This window comes from Maniola hyperantus, chromosome 25, assembly GCF_902806685.2.
Source record: "Maniola hyperantus chromosome 25, iAphHyp1.2, whole genome shotgun sequence".
Lineage (NCBI taxonomy): Eukaryota > Metazoa > Arthropoda > Insecta > Lepidoptera > Nymphalidae > Maniola > Maniola hyperantus.
In genome coordinates this window covers 4,740,212-4,762,319 of record NC_048560.1, presented here as the reverse complement: position 1 = coordinate 4,762,319, position 22,108 = coordinate 4,740,212, and the positions used below count along the sequence as shown (strand labels likewise).

Here is a 22,108-nt window from a genome sequence, read left to right as displayed (position 1 = left end):
AAAAAACGGGATAATTTGAACAAATGTGATATAGGTCATTATGATCTTCACAAATTGAAGTTTTTTATTACATGTATTTAATAGCTATTAATGCTTTAGGAAAGAAAATCTTTTTCTTCAAATTTACAGCATTTTCGCGATTTGACACTTCCTTTCCCCTTAAACTTTAAAAAACCGGCCAAGTGCGAGTCAGACTCGCGCACAGAGGGTTCCGTAATACAATCGTATTTTATCGACATTTTGCATGATAAATCAAAAACTATTATACCTAAAAATAAATAAAAATCTGTTTTAGAATGTACAAGTGAAGCCCTTTCATATGATACCCCACTTGATATAGTTATCTTACTTTGAAATTGAAAATATTAATTCATGACCACAATTTAAATTTTTTTGTGTGATGTAACAGACAGACAGACAACAAAGTGATCCTATAAGGGTTCCGTTTTTCCTTTTGAGGTATGGAACCCTAAAAATATAAAATGTTTTTGTTTTGAAATAATTGGAAAAAATTATCAACTCGAAAGTGTGAGAAACAATAGTAATTCACTAGACATAACGTGAATACACACTCCACACGAACCGCGCTGCCAATAAAGTGAATAGTTTAGAGCAAAATAACCTCTCACGCGTAGTGATAAGGCATAAACTAGCCTGCACGCAATGGGGTACTACTATTATGTAGTTCGAAGTCTCATTCGAGTTCTGTTTTCTCGATTGTAAATTTGCCATTTTTAACTTTTTTATACTTATAAATCGATTGTAATACCATGACAAAATCATTTCGCTTTGGGAAAACAACCATTATAATTTCAGCGTGCGTTACAATAAGAGTTAAAAAAAAGCTATACTGTGGATTACCTGTCACCTCGGAACTGTTTGCCCAGTTCTGTGACCAGCCGTCTTACTTCCTCTTCGCTGAAGCTCGTGTAGCCTATGTGAACACTTTGTCTGTCAATACAAAATATATTATGATTCATAAGAAATCAAGCCCCAATTATACGTATATGTGCAAAAATTAACGAAATATCAAAAAAGATACCTGGCATCGACATATTTCATGACTCAGCTACTGCATTCAAAAAAAGCTCTTATCATTTTACGGTGGGTTCATCTCCTAAGTAACTTAGTTATTTGTTTAGTTAAGTAGTTAGTTAAGTTCTTTTTATTTGTCAAGATATTTTGCAAATGCTGTGTACACATTTTATAAGCCTGTGTTTGTTTATAAGTGTCGTAGTTTGTGTTAAACTAATGTATTGCGTGTGTTCCTAATAAATAAAATAATAAATAAATAAGAAGACTACCTTTTAGCACATATCAACAGTATTACAAAATCGAGTCGGAGTATTATTAGGTGTCAGGGGACAGAAGTGAAGCTCAAACCCATTTTACAGTGAAAGTAATTTTTACCGTTGGCGTTCCGTTTTTCTAATAATGACAATAGTTTCCTCTTTTATTATAACAGTAAACCCCAGATATCGATTTTGAAAGAAATCGGTCCAATAAAAATAAAAAAAATACAATGCTTGAAAGTGACTACCAGTCTCAGCATTACACAGTGCAGCCATAGTTCATGGCAGTTGTACATGTTCATGGAACAGGTACAACTGTCATGGGATGGGTTCAGTTCATGAAACTTGTAACAAAACCTCGAGGCTCTTCTTCTTCAATTCGAGGTATTTTTAAATTTTTGATTTCACTACATCCCTAGTAAAGGCATAGGTATCAAATACCCAATATTTCGACGGAGGATCAAACCACGAGTTCTAGTACACTCTGATGCAGCCCACTGTGTAACGCTGTGTAACTAGTGACGCCACCGCGACAGTAGCTCTACAGTCTACACACCTGAACCGAAACTGTTCGCCCAGCTCCCGCTCGTCGCGCGGCGTGATCTCGAACACGCCCGTGAACGCGTACGGGTGCCCGCCGTACGCCCACTCCGAGCTGTGCACTTGTACCCCACTGTGGAACACTCCCACGCCCGCACCTGCTGTGTACCTGACGACAAATGCCATAATCTATGGTACACAGTTGATACAAACCAACAAACAGTATGTTTTTTGCGTAGGTACTGTAGGTACAGTCAAAGGCCAAAACTCGTTAAGCACCTTAGTGATAAAATTCACAGCATGGTTGTGCGCATATCTGAGTGTTCGTCTTTGTGTGGCGTGTTTATAGAAAAAAGTCATAAGTGCGACTGGGTTTTGACCGTACATCAAGAGTATATAGTCGACGCATTTTAAACTGAGTCGTCGAGTTATCTGTATGTTTCGCTCGCACTTACAGGTCATAGGTAAGTGCGAGCGAAACATACAGATAACTCGACGACTCAGTTTAAAATGCGTCGACTATAGTAACTCACCAGTTGGTCCAGTACATGTCGTACACGTTGAGCACGACAGGCGCCTGGCCCGGCCGCGGCGGTCGCGGCTCGTGGCGGCGCGGCAGCAGCGACATGCACGACGGAAACATCGTGCAGATGCCGCACGTCTGCAACACGACATACAGCTCAATTAGGGTTGCCAACTTTTATTAAAATAAATAGAGTATATCTGATTTCAAAGGAGGTAAATAAAGAGTACGGACTTCCAAAAAACAGTATCATTTATTTTATACTAGATGATGCCCGCGACTTTGTCCGCGTGGATTTAGAACCCTTCAATTTTCCGGGGTAAAAAGTAGCCTTCCCCGGGATATTAAGTTATCTCTGTACCCAATTTCATCAAAATCGTTTGAACGGTTGGGCCGTGAAAAGCTAGCAGACAGACAGACAACAAAGTGATCCTATAAGGGTTCCGTTTTTTCTTTTGAGGTACGGAATCCTAAAAATGTATCTTTTACAGCCATATGCGATCTCCCTAAAGACCCATGAACCATATTCAAATAGCAGATATTAGGTAGGTATGTTTTCTACAATTTGCTCCCGTTGGCTTTGTAAGGGGAAAAAGTAAAACAATAATTCATACTTGTGTAAGTATGAAGGGTATGAGGGACAAGGGCAGTGGTTGTAATGTTCTTTTTGTGTGTAGGGTTGCCACTTGATAATTTCGAAAAAAAATTGTAATTCAAATTGAATTCAGTCAGGTACTTAAAAATAATTTTTTGCAATTTCGGGTCGAAAGAAAAAAAGGAGCTTCTCAATTTGGCATGTAATTTTTTTTAGTACGCGATTTGAATTTCAAATAAGTAAGGACCATTGCAATAGAAATAGGTTCATTGAACTTAGACAAAATTTGATTTTTTCTAGGTTTTGTTGTGTAACTAGTTGTAGTGTAGTGTTTCGTTTTTGATACATTTATTTTAAAACTAGATGATGCCTGCGACTTCGTCCGCGTGGATTTAGGTTTTTAAAAAACCTGTGGGAACTCTTTGATTTTCTGGGATAAAAAGTAGCCTATGTACTTCCCCGGGATGCAAGCTATCTCAATATCAAATTTCGTACTCAAAATTGGTTGAACGGATGGGCCGTGAAAAGCTAGCAAACAGACAAACAGACACACTTTTGCATTTATAATATTAGTATGGATATTGGATATTATGGAAGTATGGATAAACATTACTTATTGAGTTAATATTATGGTTTATAAAGGTTTTATGTATTTTTAGAAAATAAAAGGTATCAGTAGGAAAAAAAATCGCTAATCCCAAATTCGAAAAATTATGAGTCAGTCCAAAAAATACGATTGACAACCCTACTTTCTAAATGTCCTTTAGTAGCAAGCTGTTGAAGTAATTTATACCGTATTCAAATGGACAATAAGATTAAACTGCGTATAACAATAAAAAATACCTACCTAATTTAAAATTATAATTTGTCCCTCATTTACATAGCCAAATGTTACTATTATTTCTTTGTTGAATGTGATTTCTTTGTTAGTGGACTAAGAAGTTACGAAACCTCAGTCCGGTCTAGTGCGAGTCGCACTCGCACACGAAGGGTTCCGTACCATCGTACAAAAAAACCGGACAAGTGCGAGTCGGACTCGCGCAACTAAGGGTTCCGTCCCATCTCTACATAGTTAAAATAAAGTCGCTTCCCGCTGTCTGTATGTATGAACGCTTAGATCTTTTAAACACCGCAACGGATTTTAATGCGGTTTTCACCAATAGATATAGTGATTCAAGAGGAAGGTTTATAGGTATAATTTAATATTGGTTTGTGTTAATTTGTTGAAATATGACGATATTTGAACAAAATGTCGGAAGAAATCAAGCTTCCATCGAAAATTAACAATTATTACGCGCAACAAAACGAGACGGAGGCGGCGCGGGTGGTCGCATTTATAATATTAGTATGGAAGTGACACCACATAAGTATCTACATTGCCACCCATGCGAAGCCGGGGCGGGTCGCTAGTTATCTATAAAAACGAGCAAAAAAATCACGTTTGTTGTAATACCTGTTATCTCCCAATGCCACATGTGATCAAACCAAACGTTGCTCCCTGTGTTGAAGACAATACGCAGAGAAATTTTCAGCTTTTATAAAATAACGAAGTTCTGGCACGCGCTGGCTCTTAGTCAACATGTTTCATGTATCACGCCTTTTTAGTAGAATTTAAAGTACATAATAAAATATTGAAGTTGAAAAATCAAATAGGTAACTACGTGGGAATTAGCACCTGTTATAAATGAGACCCTGACAGCTAACGTGTTATTTATTTCAGGGTTTTACGGCTTTCCACCTTGACCTGAAGGATATTGTAGCCTGGAGCTAATTATTTTGTACATAACAAGCACAGAACTAAATTAAATTGTCAGTACGTAGCAGAAAATAATGTACATCAACCTTTAGAATAAGATTTCGGTTTTGTGAGCGTTGTTTCCGTCACTCATACCTATGTGACGTTTTGTCAGTCTCAACGACAGAGGCGAGCGAGCGAGCGAGCGAGCGATCGATCGATTGATTGATTGATTGATTGATTGATTGATTGATTGATTGATTGATTGATTGACTGATTGACTGATTGACTGATTGATTGACTGATTGATTGATTGACTGATTGACTGACTGATTGACTGATTGACTGATTGATTGACTGATTGATTGATTGATTGATTGATTGATTGATTGATTGATTGACTGATTGATTGATTGTTGATTGATTGATTGATTGATTGACTGATTGACTGACTGATTGACTGATTGACTGATTGATTGACTGATTGATTGATTGACTGATTGATTGATTGATTGATTGATTGACTGATTGACTGACTGATTGACTGATTGACTGATTGATTGACTGATTGATTGATTGACTGATTGATTGATTGATTGATTGATTGATTGATTGATTGATTGATTGATTGATTGACTGATTGACTGACTGATTGACTGATTGATTGACTGATTGATTGAATGACTGATTGACTGACTGATTGACTGATTGACTGATTGATTGACTGATTGATTGATTGACTGATTGACTGACTGATTGACTGATTGACTGATTGATTGACTGATTGATTGATTGACTGATTGATTGATTGATTGACTGATTGATTGACTGATTGATTGATTGATTGATTGACTGATTGAATGATTGATTGATTGATTGACTGATTGATTGATTGATTGATTGATTGATTGATTCGCGCGTGATTCGCGCAGTTGCAAATGTCACTTGTCAGAGTCTCTGACTCACGAATTGGGCACACAACTCTTAAGTGTTTTTACTTGATAATATTAATGCATCCATTTTAGCGTTTAAACTACCGTGAGTGATTTCCATTATAAATACTATCTGTCCCGGCTTACTCACGTGTGTAGTCGACGTTAGCCCGACTAGTTTCGAACCCATCCGGGGTCCTTTTTCAAGGGAGTCCGTCCGCGCACGCGCCGCGGTCAAAACCGCGGACGGACTCCCTTGAAAAAGGACCCCGGATGGGTTCGAAACTAGTCGGGCTAACGTCGACTACACACGTGAGTAAGCCGGGACAGATAGTATTTAATGCATCCATTTTGCATATACTAAGAGTATGTAACCACTACGTTACTTTCATAATCTCAAAATATAAAAATATTAATATCTTTTTTTGGATGAATCCTGAAATTAAAAATCTTGGTGATTATGTTTAAGTAATGGGCCCCCTGTGATATTAATATTTTTCCTACGTAGACGCATTCAAGGTACAATTTTGTATGCAGTTCGCCTTTGTTCTTTTAACTCACTGAAATACAACTTAATAATATGTATATGTGTATAGCTGATGCCCGCGACTTCGTTCGCATGGATTTAGGTTTTTTGAAAATCCCGTGGGAACTGTTTAATTTTCCGGGATAAAAAGTAGCATGTCACTCTCCAGGTCTTTAACTAACTATACCCATGCAAAAAATCATATCAATCCGTTGCTCCGTTGCGATGTGATTGAAGGACAAACCAATAAATCAACAAACAAACACACTTTCGCATTTATAATATAGGTAGTGACTATGTTTTAATATTACATAGTGTGATTATAGGACTACAATTTTCAATGACGCAAAAATTGAATGGTTAAATGAAATGCGTAAATCGTTTGCGATAAAATATGCTTCTCAATAAATAAGTCATAAAAACACAAACAATGCCCAATTAAAATAATAGTTATTCATTGTATTCGAGACCGATGACAGCCTAGTCTAGTGGTTAAGACTCGGTTAAGTATTTAGGAGGTCGAGGGTTCGATCCCGGGCACGTGCCTCTAACTTTCAGAGTTATGTTCGTTTAAAATAAACCGGCCAAGTGCGAGTCAGGCTCGCACACTGAGGGTTCCGTACTACAGTCGTATTTTTTCGACATTTTGCACGATAATTCAAAAACTATGATGCATAAAAATAAATAAAAATCTGTTTTAGAATGCACAAGTAAAACCCTTGATATGATACCCCACTTGATATAGTTATCTTAGTTCGAATATTGAAAATACTAATTATTAGTTCATGACCACAATTTAATTTTTTTTTGTGTGATCTAACCCTAAATTCACGGTTTTCAGATTTTTCCCCTAAAGCCCACCTACCTGCCAAATTTCATGATTCTAGGTCAACGGGAAGTACTCTGTAGGGTTCTTGACAGACAGACAGACAACAAAGTGATATATAAGGGTTCCGTTTTTCCTTTTGAGGTACGGAACCCTAAAAATTAAATATCACTTGGTGAAGGAAAACGTCGTATATGGAAATCTGCTGCCTGAAAGTTCCTCATGTTTTTGAAGGTATGTAAAGTCTCCCAATTCGAACTTGGCCAGCATGGTGGCCTGAATTCTTCAAGTTCTGAGAGGAAACCCGTGCTCACTAGTGGACCGCCGATGGGTTGATCATGATGATGATGATATTTGTTACTATTATACAAAGCATTTTTTTTTTTTTAATTCAGATACAAGTTAGCCCTTGACTGCAATCTCACCTGATGGTAAGTGACGATGCAGTCTAAGGTGGGAGCGGGCTAACCTGGAAGGAGTATGGCAGTTTTTATTAAACCCATACACCTTTAGTTTCTACACGGCATCGTACCGGAACGCTAAATCGCTTGACGGCACGGCTTTGCCGGTAGGGTGGTAACTAGCCACGGCTGAGGCCCTCCACCAGACCAGAAATTAAGAAATTATAAAATTCCAAATCCCTGCCAGGAATCGAACCCGGCACGTTATGTAGAGTGGCCATACATGGATAGTTTGAATCTTGAGCAGTCATAAGACTCCGTTAACTTCTCGCATTCACAGAAAAGACATCAAAACCACAACAGACATGGGGTAAGTATAAGATGGTAGATATGGCGCGTAAGAGTTCCGTAGAAACTTGTAGGTATGTAAATTGAAAAGGTAACAGACAGGCAGACAGACAGACAAGACATTTTATAACATTAGTATGCATTATAATCAAATTGCCTACCTGCTTTGGTAGCTCCGTAACGTTAATTTTCGCATCCATTCTGTTAAAACAAACATCCGAATTCCGAACACGATAAAAAAAATTAAAAAACGTGAAAAGTTCGCGCGAAAATTCAACACAATTTTTTTCTGTGTGGTAAAAAACTGTTAAGAATTGGCTATCAAGAACATGGGGTTTTCTAGGGCTGATTTCAATACTCAGTTTGATCACAAAAGAAGTAAAATAAAACTTCTTTTAAAAACTTCTTCTAATTTTTTTAACACTAATATACACAGTTCAAAAAAGAACTTTGCTGTCTCTTTTCTTTTTTCATAATGGAACAGATAAGATATAGGCGCTGCTATGTGTTTATGGTGTTGTCTATCATTAGCCGGCAGCTTTTATCTGAGTTTTCAGTGTTCCTTAGGCAAACAAGGAATCCTCAGTCTGTCTGTCTGTCTGTGTCCCAGCCAAAAACTTGTTATGTTACTATTACAAATAAGTTTTAAATAAATTACCTTTCGCTTTGCATGCTGTAGAAGAATACCATCATATACCTACGTGCAGACACATCAAGTTGTAGAAGTTGTACAACTGGCTTTAACTGAACGAAATCACTTATTAGTATAAAGGCGAGTGTGTTTGTTTGTTGGTTTATTGGTTTGTCCTTCAATCACTTTGCAACGGAGCAACGGATTGACGTGATTTTTTGCATGAGTATAGTCAAAGACCTGGAGAGTGACATATACTATTTTTTATCCCAGATAACAAAGAGTTCCCACGGGATTTGTAAAAACCTAAATCCACGAGAACGAAGTCGCGAGCATCGGCTAGTATTCAATAATGTATAATTGCTTTAATAGTAGGTAGTGTAATAGTTATATTGCTTATGTATGTTTTGCCTATCTACATATTGTAACATTTTGCTTTTTGAAAATAGTAACTGCTCAGTTTTTGCCTGCTCTTCTTAGTAGAATCTGCTTTCCCAACCAACAACATATCATAAGTAAAAAAAGTTATCCTACATGAAATGAATATTTCATTTCATTTTGATGTCTGCATAGAACCAAACTAGGTGAAAGAATAAGATAACCTACCACACAATTAGTAACTGTGTTTCCATTTTAAATCCGATTTTGGTATACAGCAATTTTTCCGTTGGAATGACAGAACCCTACCTATACGTGTCCTGCTTCGCACTTGACCAGTTATTAATCATTTTAATCTGCAAAAAGCCTGCTTTTTATCAAACACGGTTATAATCTGTCCAGTCACACATTGTTTACACTTTGCAATAAAAAGATTACTTGCATCGCTTGTTCCAAGATAATAACACTAGCTGATGCCCGCGACTTCGTACGCGTGGATTTAGATTTTTAAAAATCCCGTAGGAACTCTTTAATTTCCAGGGATAAAAAAATAGCCTATGTCACTCTCCAGGTAGCTCTCGTAGCTTTAGTTTGCGTAATAATTATCACCACTATATATCTTAGAAAACCAACATCTGACTATCAAAAAGAGTTATTAATTACCTATTTTGAATAAATCATTTGACTTTGACTTTGAAAGGTCTTTAACTATACCCATGCAAAAAATCACGTCAATCCGTTGCTCTGTTGTGACGTGATTGAAGGACAAACCAACAAACCAACAAACAAACACACTTTTACATTTAGAATATGGGTACTGATATGGAAGCATGGCTAAATTAATTACGAGTTTGTTGCGTCATCATGATCAACCCATAGCTGGCTCACTACAGAGCACGCGTCTCCTCTCAGAGTGAGAAGGGTTCTGGCCATAATCTACCACGCTGGCCATGTGCGGATTGGTAGGCTTCACACACGTTTGAGAACATTATGGAGAACTCTCAGGCATGCAGGCAGGTTTCCTCGCGATGTTTTCCTTCACCGTTAAAGCAAGTGATACTTAATTACTTAAAACGCACATAACTCCGAAAAGTTAGAGGTGCATGCCCGGGATTGAACCCCCGACCTCGGATTAGAAGGCGGACGTCCTAACCACTAGGCTATCACAGCTTACATAAAAAAATTAATTTTAATTCATCATCATCATTATCAACCTATCGGTTCATCATCACATCCACTGCTGGGCATAGGTCTATTGTAGGGACTTCCACACGCCACGGTCTTGCGCGAAAACTAGTTAGATGCTTAGTGAAAACTATTTTTTCCAACTTTTTTTAGCAAAGGGTGCCAATGGGACGATATTACCTGTTGCCTGTCTGTCCTTAATAAAATTTAATTAAAATAACAGTTTTTGTAAATTATTTACCGAACTGTCTATTAATACAAAACACATTACTTAAAAAAAATGATTACATATAATACAATAGCTGTAGAACAAAGGATTTGTTGCTAGTGAATAAATAATAAACATGTACCTATTTAGAACAAGACTTGCAAAGAAACTAAACTAAACTACAGAAAAATACTAACTATGAAAAATAAACAAATGTGCATACAAAGTAGTAAATGACTGAATACCAAAAAGCCACAAACTATTTTTTTATTTTATTATAAAGGCACTAACATTACAAGCAATGCACACCTGCAGCCACAATAGAGTGGAGGCGAGACACATACACTTTTTAGGGTTTCGTTCCTCAAAAGGAAAAAAAGGAACCCTTATAGGATAACTTTGTTGTCTGTCTGTTCATCTGTCCGTTGTGTCTGTCAAGAAAACCTATAGGGTAGTTTCCGTTGACCTAGAATTATGAAAATTGGTAAATTTGGAGTATGCACTTTAGACTAGAGATCCCTCTAACATTTTAGGTGCTTTTCAGTATTCAGATTTAAAAGTGATTTTCGTGCACAAAACTTAAAATGTGCCAGTCTACAGGAAATAGTCAGAAGTCTTACTAAGTTGGGTAAATCGTGGGGCTCCTCCTGCAAGATGGCAGGAGTGTTTAGGAGGGGGTCCCGGTCGTCTCCGGGCCGGTCCGGAGCCCCCCGATCGGAACGGTTACGGCAGGCATCGCATTTCTTCATTGCTATACATACTTCTCAACTGCGGACTGTGGATACGTCCAACAGATTAAGCTAATAAACAAAATGTATAATGTTCTTTTTATATGATTTTGTTTATTATGTAACTATTTACCAAACTTTATTGGTTATTTGTTAAAAAAAATTATAGCTTACTTTTTTTTACATAATTTTACAACTTAAGATAATAAATTGTAGTATGTACCTTACTTACATAGTAAAAAAAGGTTTTTTAGTTATTGGGCTTGAAATAAGTAGCACCACTTAATATAATATATCAAATCAACAATCTTTGTAAAAATTTGTATTTTTAAATACACTGAATTTGAATTAACAATTTTTATATATTATGTCTTTTCTTTACTATATCTGTAACCTATCACACCTGTATCAAGACTATTATATTTTATAGCTTAGTCAGCATATATGCCTAATGATTAAAATCTAATTGAGAAAATTAATAATTATATGTAAACTAATCTTTTAGTAATTCTGTTTGTACAAATACAAAGTAGAGGAGCTTTATCGGCAATAATTTGTAAATTTATCTTAATTACTATTTACTACTATAGAAATAAGTTTTATTTTACATCATTAGTACAGGAAGGTCTATGGCCATAAGACTGTAGTAAACTACTTAGATAAAGACTACTAAATTATGTCAAAAATAAACTAAAACGAATGCTTAAGATATTAAAGAGAAAAATTCTACATCTATTTTAGGTCCTATGCCTCTAAAAGACTTTATAAATAGGTATTTGAGTTACAGACTAGTCAGGCATGAAATAACTTTATTGTATGCAAACGAAACAAATAACCATTAGCTATAACACGTCAGGTTATCGATAACAACGCATATACGCCAATATATCGAGCATATCAAAGTGCTGTTAACAAAAAAGCAGAGTTTTACTTACAAAAGTATGTAGCAGTCTGCCTATTGAAGGTGTATTCCATAGAACTCCGGGTGGCTCAGATGAATAGCTCCATCATTGGAACGGCATTGAACTCGTCGATGATTAACACTATTTAAGCGCAAGAATATAGAGATATATTTTATAATGTAACAAATTGAACACAATGTGCTTACTTCCTTTCTGACAAAACTGACATTTTATTAATATTTTCGATTGCAACTGCAGCTGCCAACGCTACTCGCTATCGCTATCAATCATAGACAGTAGACGAAAAACAAACGAAGAACAATTAAGATTTAGAATAACAGGTAGAGCATAGATTAATATGTTGCGGTAGAGTTACAGATAAAATGTTGTAGTAAAAAATATTTTGGATAATAAATGATGTTTTGATTCTAAGTACAAAAGATAATTAGTTATTTAAACTTCTTCTTGCTGCTAATGAAAATTTATAACACTTCTTCTAAACTTTTATATACATTTCTCATTTTACCGGTTTTAAAAGTATACAAAAAATCAACCCTATCCTTCAAAGCTGTCAATGTCACATGTATTTTGTCAACACGTCATCTTGCTTGTGCTGTCAAATGTAATAAAGTTTCGATAAATTTGTCCATATCTTGTGAAATAGTGTTTAATTTAAAATGGTAAATATAAATTCCAATAAAACTTTTTATGTTCTAATACCTTTTCACAAAGTTATGTCATCAAAAACTATACTTAACCATTAACTTTGTTCACAAAGTATTCGGCTTATAACATTCGATTCTAATAATATGTTTAATATATTTTAGGTGCTTATAGCGGCGACAGTTTGTACAAAATCAGGCAAAGGTAAATAACACTCAATTATATTGATAAAACACACGTAATGTAACGTTTATTTTATGGCCTAAACATAACGATTTTAAATGTTCTTTTAGCCCTGGTATCTCGACAATTCGTCGAGATGACGAAAGCACGTATCGAAGGCTTGTTAACTGCCTTCCCTAAGCTAATGACTGGCGGACGACAGCATACGTTTGTGGAAACCGAATCTGTGAGGTAAACATTATTATTTCCTTACACTCATAGTATTTTAGTAAGTTTTAATAGCTTAGAAACAGGTGGTCTGTTACCTACTTAATCAAAGAGCTTATAGTCTGTATTACTAAAGAACCATGTAGTTGTACATGAGATGAAGTAAATTATGAAATACTAGATGATGCCAGCAACTATGTTTAGGTGGAAAGAGGTTTTAAAAATTGCAAAGGGACTTTTGATTTTCAAGAACAAAACATAGCCTTCCATAGTCCTTCCCCGTTATTTAAGCTGATTGTTTTCCTCAAAATTTCGTCAAAAATGGGCCATATATTACACTGAACATTGGCCAGTGTTGCTAGTTCTAACATATCTGTTTATTCTCTTTTAGATATGTATACCAACCGTTGGACAAGCTATACATGTTGCTAATTACAACTAAAGCCAGTAATATTTTGGAGGATTTAGAAACACTGCGTTTATTCAGTCGAGTGGTAAGAATTGATTACATTTTGCATAAAATGCTAAGTACTGAGATTATGTCAATAAGTGGTGATATTTTAAATTCTCTGTCTGTATCTTATAGAAATACCAGATGATGCCTGTGTTAATCCATGTGGATATAGACTTTTTTTTAAATCTTTTAGGAACTCTTTGATTTTTGGGATAAAAAGTAGCTTATGTTAGTTTTCGGGTTGCAAGCTATGTCTGTACCAAATTTCATAAACATTGTTTAAACGAATGACGTGACACAGCTCGCGCCCGGCACGGTCTAGCATGAATCATCCCTAACTTGGCCATAAATTACTCAGCCATAAACAACTTTATTTCCAGCCAGGACAGTAATGTACTATATCTGTTTGCAGGTGCCGGAGTACTGCACACAGCTCACTGAGGCAGAAGTGTTGAACCAGGCATTCAACTTGTTGTTTGCCTTTGATGAGATTGTTGCTCTCGGTTACAGGGAGAGTGTTAATTTGGCGCAGGTAATATGCATTATCATCATCAACTCTACCTCTCTGTGAATATCCCAAGTACATATCGTGAATATGAATAATTCACCACAAAGTATTATGTACATAGGATAGGTATTCACAGAGTTCAATGTTGAATTTTATTTCCGTATTTTTCATGTGATTTGGTCTACCTATACCAATCTGTCCTTAATTATTATTAGCTGTTTTGTTTTCAATCGATAACAATTATTATTTCTTGTAATTTGTAGGAATGTATTAGATTTGTTATCCATTTATTATTATGTTTTAAGGTACGCTCATTTGTTGAGATGGATTCCCATGAAGAGAAAATATATCAAGCTGTGAGACAGGTAAAGTAAATGAGAATCATATTATGTGAACAGAAACAAACTGGCCAGCATCTCTGAATGAGGCTCCCAGTCTCCTTTATTGTGGTTTTTAGGGTTCCGTAGCCAAATGGCAAAAAACCGAATCCTTATAGATTCGTCATGTCTGTCTGTCTGTAGAACTGAAACTCAAAAATTTTTTTTTCATCAAACCCATATGTGTGGGGTGTCTATGGATAGGTCTTCAAAAATGATATTGAGGTTCTAATATCATTTTTTTCTAAACTGAATAGTTTGCGCGAGAGACATTTCTAATGTGTGCATGTACATGTCCGTCTGTTACGTTTTAACTGCTTTGCCAAACTGATCTTGTTATATTATTTAGAACAGAGACGGCTTGCATTCTAAAGCTGCCCCCCCAGTTGTGTAAGAAAAACGTATTCGTCAACAAATTCTGTCCTTTGATTGGCTGTGAAAAAATGTATACAGCGAATTACGCAAAGGGCAGAACTTTTTGACGATAACGATAACGATGAATACGTTTTCTTACACAAATAAATAATAATTTCCCAAACCTTATGCATTATACATCCATATTCATACTGCAAAATGGACTCCTTAGTACTTACATACAGTCACACTTTATTTATTATGTATTGTTTCCTTGTAGACGCAAGAGCGCGAGGCAGCCAATCGTATGCGCGAGCGTGCGAAGGAGCTGCAGAGGGAAAGACTGGAGGCGGCCAAGAGAGGGCAACAGCCACGATCTTCCAGCGGGTTTGGTAAGTGCAGTGGCCTTCTTACAGAAGTGAACTGAAAGTGAGTAAGAGTGAAATAAAACATCTCACTAACGTTAGAGGTCAACGAACGTTCCGTAAATAGGTCACATGGAATCAATACCGCGTCGTAGGCTGGGCATTGACCCGAGTTTTGCACGCTATACATTGCGGGTTTGAAAAATACTAAATCACTAAAACTACAAAATTAGGCAAATGGTTGTTGGTATTGGATTGTGTTTAGGTAGTATAACATTAACGCTAAGTTTTTGCTAGCATTCTGGTTACATCCTGTATAGTGTGTCTAGCTATTAAAAAACAACTAAGTATTATTTGATTTTCAGGTAGTGGCTTTAGTAATTCATCGATGTCGGCCTCCTCGGCAACTGAACCTATCACGGAAAAGATACCTACCACGCCTGTGCGAGACACGTGAGTCAACTTAACTTAATTTTATTAAATCTATTTAACTTTTTTAATAAATATATAAAAAAGTATTTAATAGTCGTCGAGTCTCGAGTCGGAACGAGACAGGCTTAAAAACCTTCAAACACCGGTATTTATACAAATCGATTCAAGATGGGCTCCCCCGCCACAGATCGCGTGACATCGGACGAGTCAAATATTGTCTAATTCAAACTAACTTCAATAAGCTAACATAAGTATTGATTATAATGCGTAAAATGACTTCTCACGCGCCCTTTTAACTCTATGGGTTAACCGTCATGTCAAAAGTATGGTTCGCCTTTAAAATAAGGACTAAAATCGTACTTTTTTCGTAGTTAAAATGCCGCGTGAGGAATCATTTGTAACGAATTATAATGTTATATTTTCAGTCGTCCATCAACTCGTTCGGCCATGAAACTCGGTTCTCGAGGCACCGATGCGGATTCCTTCGTGTCCCGCCTGAGGAGCGAGGGCGATACAACCGCTTCGGCTGTGGCCACACCCGCTAAGATTGATAAGGCGCCCGTTGCAAACCAGAAAGAGTAAGTTTTTTGTGCACTAGTTCTTAGTTCTTAATACAGTTCTTGCAATTCACGTACAGGAGCGGTGTGCAGGCTCGACCGTACCAAAAGGGAGATCTCCCACCGAGCGGTTGGTTGTGCTCGGTAGTGCCAGCTGGGCCGATGGTTGTATCTTGAAACTTCTTAATATAGTCCAGATTGCAGAAAACTCCGGTAGTGCGAGTACTGTCGGCGGTACATTTTGTTCGGGACCTACGTCATGAAATGTGAAATTGTGGTCACAAACTAATAATTAGTATTTTCAATTTTCGAAGTAAGATAACTAAATCAAGTGGGGTATCATATGGAAGGGCTTCACCTGTGCATTCTAAAACAGATTTTTATTTATTTTTATGCATCATAGTTTTGAATTATCGTGCAAAATGTCGAAAAAATACGAATGTAGTACGGAACCCTCGTTGCGCGAGCCTGACTCGCACTTGGCCGGTTTTTTTTTTAACAACCGACCACTTACAGGCACAGCGCAGGAGGTCTTCAGGCCTTAGTATTAAATAAAACTTTTTACAAATTGTCGCTTGTTTCAGTGTGCATCTGCGTTTCGAAGAGAGGCTCAACTTGACCGCCGGCCGCGATGGCGACGTACAGAACTTCGAACTTTCAGGTAAAAACTGATCTCAGAGGGCGCCACAAGAGGTTCCGTCAATGTCAAAATCAACATTGTTTGTCTTGTTCTTTGCTAGCTAAGAATACGGTATTTGGCTGTCAAAAATAAATTTATTTCTCAGTGATTATTAAATAGAGGGTCTTCCAAAAGACGTAAAATTCACGTCCTTTGAAAAAAGCCAGCTATAAGACCCATCTACCTACCAAATTTCATGATTCTAGGTCAACGGGAAGTACCCTGTACGTTTCTTGACAGACAGACAGACAGACAACAAAGTGATCCTATAAGGGTTCCGTTTTTCCTTTTGAGGTACGGAACCCTAAAAAGGAACGTATTTTCTCGGACTCGGATCGGATGAGTGCATACTTACGAAATTTTTGTGAACTAATAAGTATATTTTGTAGGTTTGCTGACGTTACGTATAAGCAACGAGCAGTTCGGGAAAATTCACGTTCATGTCGACAACAAGGACACCAGGCCATTGCAGTTGCAGGTAATTAATTAATTCCTCGAATTAACTTCGAATCCTGCCGGTATTTAAAATTATTTATCTACTAGCTGATCCCGCGACTTTGTTGGCGTGGAATTAGATTTATAAAAATCCCGTGGGAATTCTTTCATTTTCCGGGATAAAAAGTGGCCTATGTCACTCACCAGGTCTTCAACTATACCCATGCAAAAAATCACGTCAATCCGTAGCGACGTGATTGAAGGACAAACCAATAAACCAACAAACACACTTTTGCATTTATAATATGGGTAGTGATAGTGTTACATATGAAAAGGCTTTTCGCGTAATTTTTACATGCTACCTGTAAAGTTGTCTATCTCTTCAGCAGTGGCGTACATAGGTACATAGCCAGGGTAAACAGTTATTAAATAGGAACCTATTTACAAGCAGGTCCTAAAGGAAAATAAGCATTAAGGCCCAAGACACGGGTCTGCCCGCGAAATTCAAATTTAATTTGGTTTTTCACAATTTGTAAACTAATGCGACAAAGTAGACTTATGGCATTCAAATTTCGCCCCTAGCAGTATCATCTTCACAGTGGAATTAGTCAAAATAATGACTAATTTGTGAATAGCTCACGTCAAAAACTTTTGACTAATTTCTTAAACTGGACACTTTCAAGTAAAGATTTTTATACACGGTGAAATTTTAGTGGTTGTCTTTCCGTGCCAGAACGATTTGCTCTCAGTGGTACTATCGAAATTTTGAGTTAAACTTAAATTACAAAAATGTTTTTGTTTTGATATTATTAAAAAAAATCGACAACTCGAAAGTGTGAGGAACAATAGTAACTCCCTAGATGTAACGTGAATAATAGGTAGGTATATCCACTCGAACCGCGCTGCCAATGAAGTGACAAAGTTTTTTTTTTTTTTATTCAGATACAAGATAGCCCTTGACTGCAATCTCACCTGGTGGTAAGTGATGATGCAGTCTAAGATGATAGCGGGCTAACCTGGAAGGGGTATGGCAGTTTTTTACTAAACCCATGCCCCTTTGGTTTCTACACGGCATCGTACCGGAACGCTAAATCGCTTGGCGGCACGGCTTTGCCGGTAGGGTGGTTACTAGCCACGGCCGAAGCCTCCCACCAGACCAGACCAGAAATTTAGAAATTATAAAATTCCAAACCCCTGCCAGGAATCGAACCCGCAAAATAAGCAAAGTTTAGAGCAAAATAAGCTCGCGCGCGTAGTGATACGGCATAAACTAGCGTGCAAGCACGCGGTATCACTATTGGTTCGAGGTCTCATTCGATTTTTGTTTTTCTCGATTGTAAAATGAAATTTTTGACTAATACTTTTTTATATTTATAAATCGATTGTAATACCACGACAAAATCATTTCTCTTCGGGAAAACAACCATTAAAATTTCAAAGGGGCTCAATTGTTTTGCAGACTCATCCAAACGTGGATAAGGAAGCGTTCAGATCGGAGGGTGTCATTCGTTTGAAGCAAGCGCAGCGTCCGTTCCCCCTTCATAGTGACGTTGGCGTTTTGAAATGGCGTCTTACTCATGCCGATGCTGCGCCACTGTCGGGTAAGTGACACTAAGTACAGTTCTTGCAATTCACGAAGGCGAGTGGCTCGCACTTTCATTTTGATTAATTGATTCTAATGTCGGTCAGTGGCCCTACCGCGGTTGTTTGACAGCTACAATGTCACGATCGCAATCATCTCTGATTGGTTAATGCTCGCTCACTATTGGCTACAATGCATTGTTGCAACAAGAATCGCACAAATTCAGCCAATCAGAACAATTGAGATTGTAATAATGATTGATGCAGGTTTTAGACAATCGCCCTACGGATGAACCAAAAGCGGGTAGGCGATCAGGCACCGTCCCACTTCTGATATAAACATACCAGAAGTGAATTTTAAATATTAATCACGACGCGCACAGGCTTATTGAGAGTTTTACCTTTTATAATAACTTAACTGCAATATTAACTTGATTAGGGCCCAATTGCTATTGCGACCACTCAATCAAAATATTGCGACGTGAACACAAAAAGCATTTAATAGTCGGCCGAGTCTTGCGTCCGAACGAGACTAGTTTAAAAACCAGCAACCACCCGTATTTATACGAACGACTCAAGATGTCGACGAAACAGATCACGTGACGTCCGTTTCAAAGGCGGCAAATAAAAGTGCGATAACACTTGTGTTTAAGTCGTATCGGTATAAGTAACAGCCCGTTCACACTAGTCGTAAGTCGCATATTACTAAAAGTCGAAAGTATGATGTACCTGTTCACACTGCATCGCGAGTCGTATAGGTCGTAGTTTCGCGCCATTCGGTACGTAGCGACGACGACGAGTAAAACACGAATGGAGTGAGCAAGCAATGTGTAGCGATCTAGGAAGCGGGGCGGGGAGAGAGGTAACAACGCGCTCGAGTCGATAAGATGCACGACTAGTGTGAACAGCAACAAGCAGGCACCTATGCGAGCACGATTCGACGCGATTTTTAGTCTTACAACGGGCGCTGGCCCGTCGGATGGTTTTTTGAGTCGTATTAGACTAAAAATCGCGTCTCATCCAATGTGAACAGCTCCATATAAAGTGTATGGTGACCAGAGCATTCGAATTTTAGTCATATGCGACTTACGACTAGTGTGAACGGGCTGTTAGGTACACTAAATGTATGCGTTTGCGAACGCTTGCTCGCGACTGATTGGTCCGACATGCACGCACACTTATGCAATGCCCGTGTATACGACGTAACCACAAGTAAAGTTCACTCGCCTTCGTGAATTGTGAAAACTGTACCACTCATCGTGATCAACCTATCGCCGGCTCACTATAGAGCACGGGTCTCCTGTACTAGCGGGTTTTGGCCACAGTCTACCACGCTGGCCAAGTGCTAATTGGCAGACTTCACACACTTTTGAGAACATTATGGAGAACTCTCCGCGTGGTAAATTAAAACTACCTGACTATTCATAAGCACTTTTAAAAAGTTTACATGAATAAAAAAAACATTCTATTCTATTCTATTCATGCCGGTTTCTTCTAAAAGTTGATCTCCAATATTTCCTGCCTGGTACTGTTTCTAATCGGAGGTCGAGGGTTCGATTCCTAGGTACGCACCTCTAACTTTTCGGAGTTATGTGCGTTTTAAGTAATTAAATATCACTTTCTTTAACGGTGAAGGAAAACATCATGAGGAAATCTGCCTCAATAGCTCAACGGGTAAAGGAGTGGACTGTAAAACCGAAAGGTCGACGGTTCAAACCCCGCCCGTTGCACTATTGTCGTACCTACTCCTAGCACAAGCTTGACGCTTAGTTGGAGAGGAAAGGGGAATATTAGTCATTTAACATGGCTAATATTCTTTAAAAAAAAAAAAAAAGCCGTGTGAAGTCTACCAAACCGCACATGGCCGGCGTGGTAGACTATAGCCAAAACCCTTCTCACTCTGAGAGGGGACCCGTGCTCTGTAGTGAGCCGGCGATGGGTTGTTGATGATGATGTTGACTGTGTTTCTTAATACATTTGCAGTGAACTGTTGGCCGTCGGACGGCGCGGGCGGCGGCTGTGACGTCAACATCGAGTACGAGTTAGAGCAGGAGCATTTAGTGCTCTCTGACGTCAACATCACCATACCACTACCGTGAGTAATGCTTACAGTGCGCCAAGGCTCTTTTGGCGCGTGGCGAAAATCGGAACTAACGTTGCCACTTTTGAGGTTTTGAGCGTTTACATCAACGGCGACGATCGAAATACATCTAAATCGAAATATATCAAGCGTTCAAACAATGTAATTTTGTAGCCACATTCAAAGTTTTGTATAAAGTCAAAGTCAAAGTCAAATGATTTATTCTATAAAATAGGTAATTAATAACTCTTTTTGAAGGTCAGATGTTGGATTTCTAAGATACTAATATCTCTAGATTTCTAAGGTGATAATTATTACACAAACTTAAAACTAAAGCTACGAGGGTTCCAAACGCGCCCAGGTCTGAGAAGAGCCCACAACAAACTCAGCCGGGTATTCTTTTTATTATATTCAATCAATCAATCATTTTATTACAATGTTTTTGTATTTTTGTGGTAAATATCTACTTTACAGTTTTGACTGTGGTCTGATAAGAGCCACTTTACGAGCAAATGGTTGTATGTTTTTATTTATTTGAATAATGTGTTTATAGCTCCGGCAATCCGTCGCTGGTGGTGCACCAATGGGAGGGCAGCTACTTGCAGAAGGGCCGTAGCATAATCTGGAGTATCCCCATTATCAACAGGCAGCAGAAAACTGGCACACTGGAGTTCACGTGAGTATATTGTATAATAAAAACTCGACTCGACTAATTTCTAGAGGAACTAATGACTAGACTACTACTACTACTACTACTACTACTACTACTACTACTACTACTACTACTACTACTACTACTACTACTACTACTACTACTACTACTACTACTACTACTACTACTACTACTACTACTACTACTACTACTACTACTACTACTACTACTACTACTACTACTACTACTACTACTACTACTACTACTACTACTACTACTACTACTACTACTACTACTACTACTACTACTACTACTACTACTACTACTACTACTACTACTACTACTACTACTACTACTACTACTACTACTACTACTACTACTACTACTACTACTACTACTACTACTACTACTACTACTACTACTACTACTACTACTACTACTACTACTACTACTACTACTACTACTACTACTACTACTACTACTACTACTACTACTACTACTACTACTACTACTACTACTACTACTACTACTACTACTACTACTACTACTACTACTACTACTACTACTACTACTACTACTACTACTACTACTACTACTACTACTACTACTACTACTACTACTACTACTACTACTACTACTACTACTACTACTACTACTACTACTACTACTACTACTACTACTACTACTACTACTACTACTACTACTACTACTACTACTACTACTACTACTACTACTACTACTACTACTACTACTACTACTACTACTACTACTACTACTACTACTACTACTACTACTACTACTACTACTACTACTACTACTACTACTACTACT

The 22,108-nt window shown here is 37.7% G+C and overlaps 2 protein-coding genes across 3 annotated transcripts in view; one reads left to right on the top strand and one right to left on the bottom strand.

Annotated features, from left to right (window-relative positions):
- Positions 1-12,009, bottom strand: part of LOC117993881 (deubiquitinase DESI2) — a 29,073-nt gene extending 17,064 nt beyond the window's left edge. The window contains exons 1-5 of one of the 2 annotated variants that reach the window (XM_034981754.2): positions 11,784-12,009; positions 10,741-10,895; positions 2,366-2,493; positions 1,849-2,001; positions 862-951 (exon numbers count right to left, since the gene is read on the bottom strand). In XM_034981754.2, coding sequence (XP_034837645.1) covers positions 862-951; positions 1,849-2,001; positions 2,366-2,493; positions 10,741-10,869 — 500 coding nt within the window. In that variant the 5' untranslated portion in view covers positions 10,870-10,895; positions 11,784-12,009. The remainder of the gene's footprint in view (positions 1-861; positions 952-1,848; positions 2,002-2,365; positions 2,494-10,740; positions 10,896-11,783) is intronic. The other variant, XM_034981756.2, reaches the window with a different exon arrangement.
- A 291-nt stretch (positions 12,010-12,300) lies between these two features.
- The window catches only part of deltaCOP (coatomer subunit delta), a 14,296-nt gene continuing 4,488 nt past the window's right edge, over positions 12,301-22,108 (top strand). Inside the window, exons 1-14 of the mRNA XM_034981694.2 lie at positions 12,301-12,430; positions 12,578-12,617; positions 12,707-12,827; positions 13,195-13,297; positions 13,670-13,789; positions 14,071-14,130; positions 14,777-14,888; positions 15,227-15,314; positions 15,719-15,871; positions 16,435-16,511; positions 16,919-17,007; positions 18,424-18,565; positions 20,529-20,640; positions 21,179-21,301. Of these exons, the coding sequence (XP_034837585.1) occupies positions 12,428-12,430; positions 12,578-12,617; positions 12,707-12,827; positions 13,195-13,297; positions 13,670-13,789; positions 14,071-14,130; positions 14,777-14,888; positions 15,227-15,314; positions 15,719-15,871; positions 16,435-16,511; positions 16,919-17,007; positions 18,424-18,565; positions 20,529-20,640; positions 21,179-21,301 (1,343 nt within the window). The 5' untranslated portion in view covers positions 12,301-12,427. The remainder of the gene's footprint in view (positions 12,431-12,577; positions 12,618-12,706; positions 12,828-13,194; positions 13,298-13,669; positions 13,790-14,070; positions 14,131-14,776; positions 14,889-15,226; positions 15,315-15,718; positions 15,872-16,434; positions 16,512-16,918; positions 17,008-18,423; positions 18,566-20,528; positions 20,641-21,178; positions 21,302-22,108) is intronic.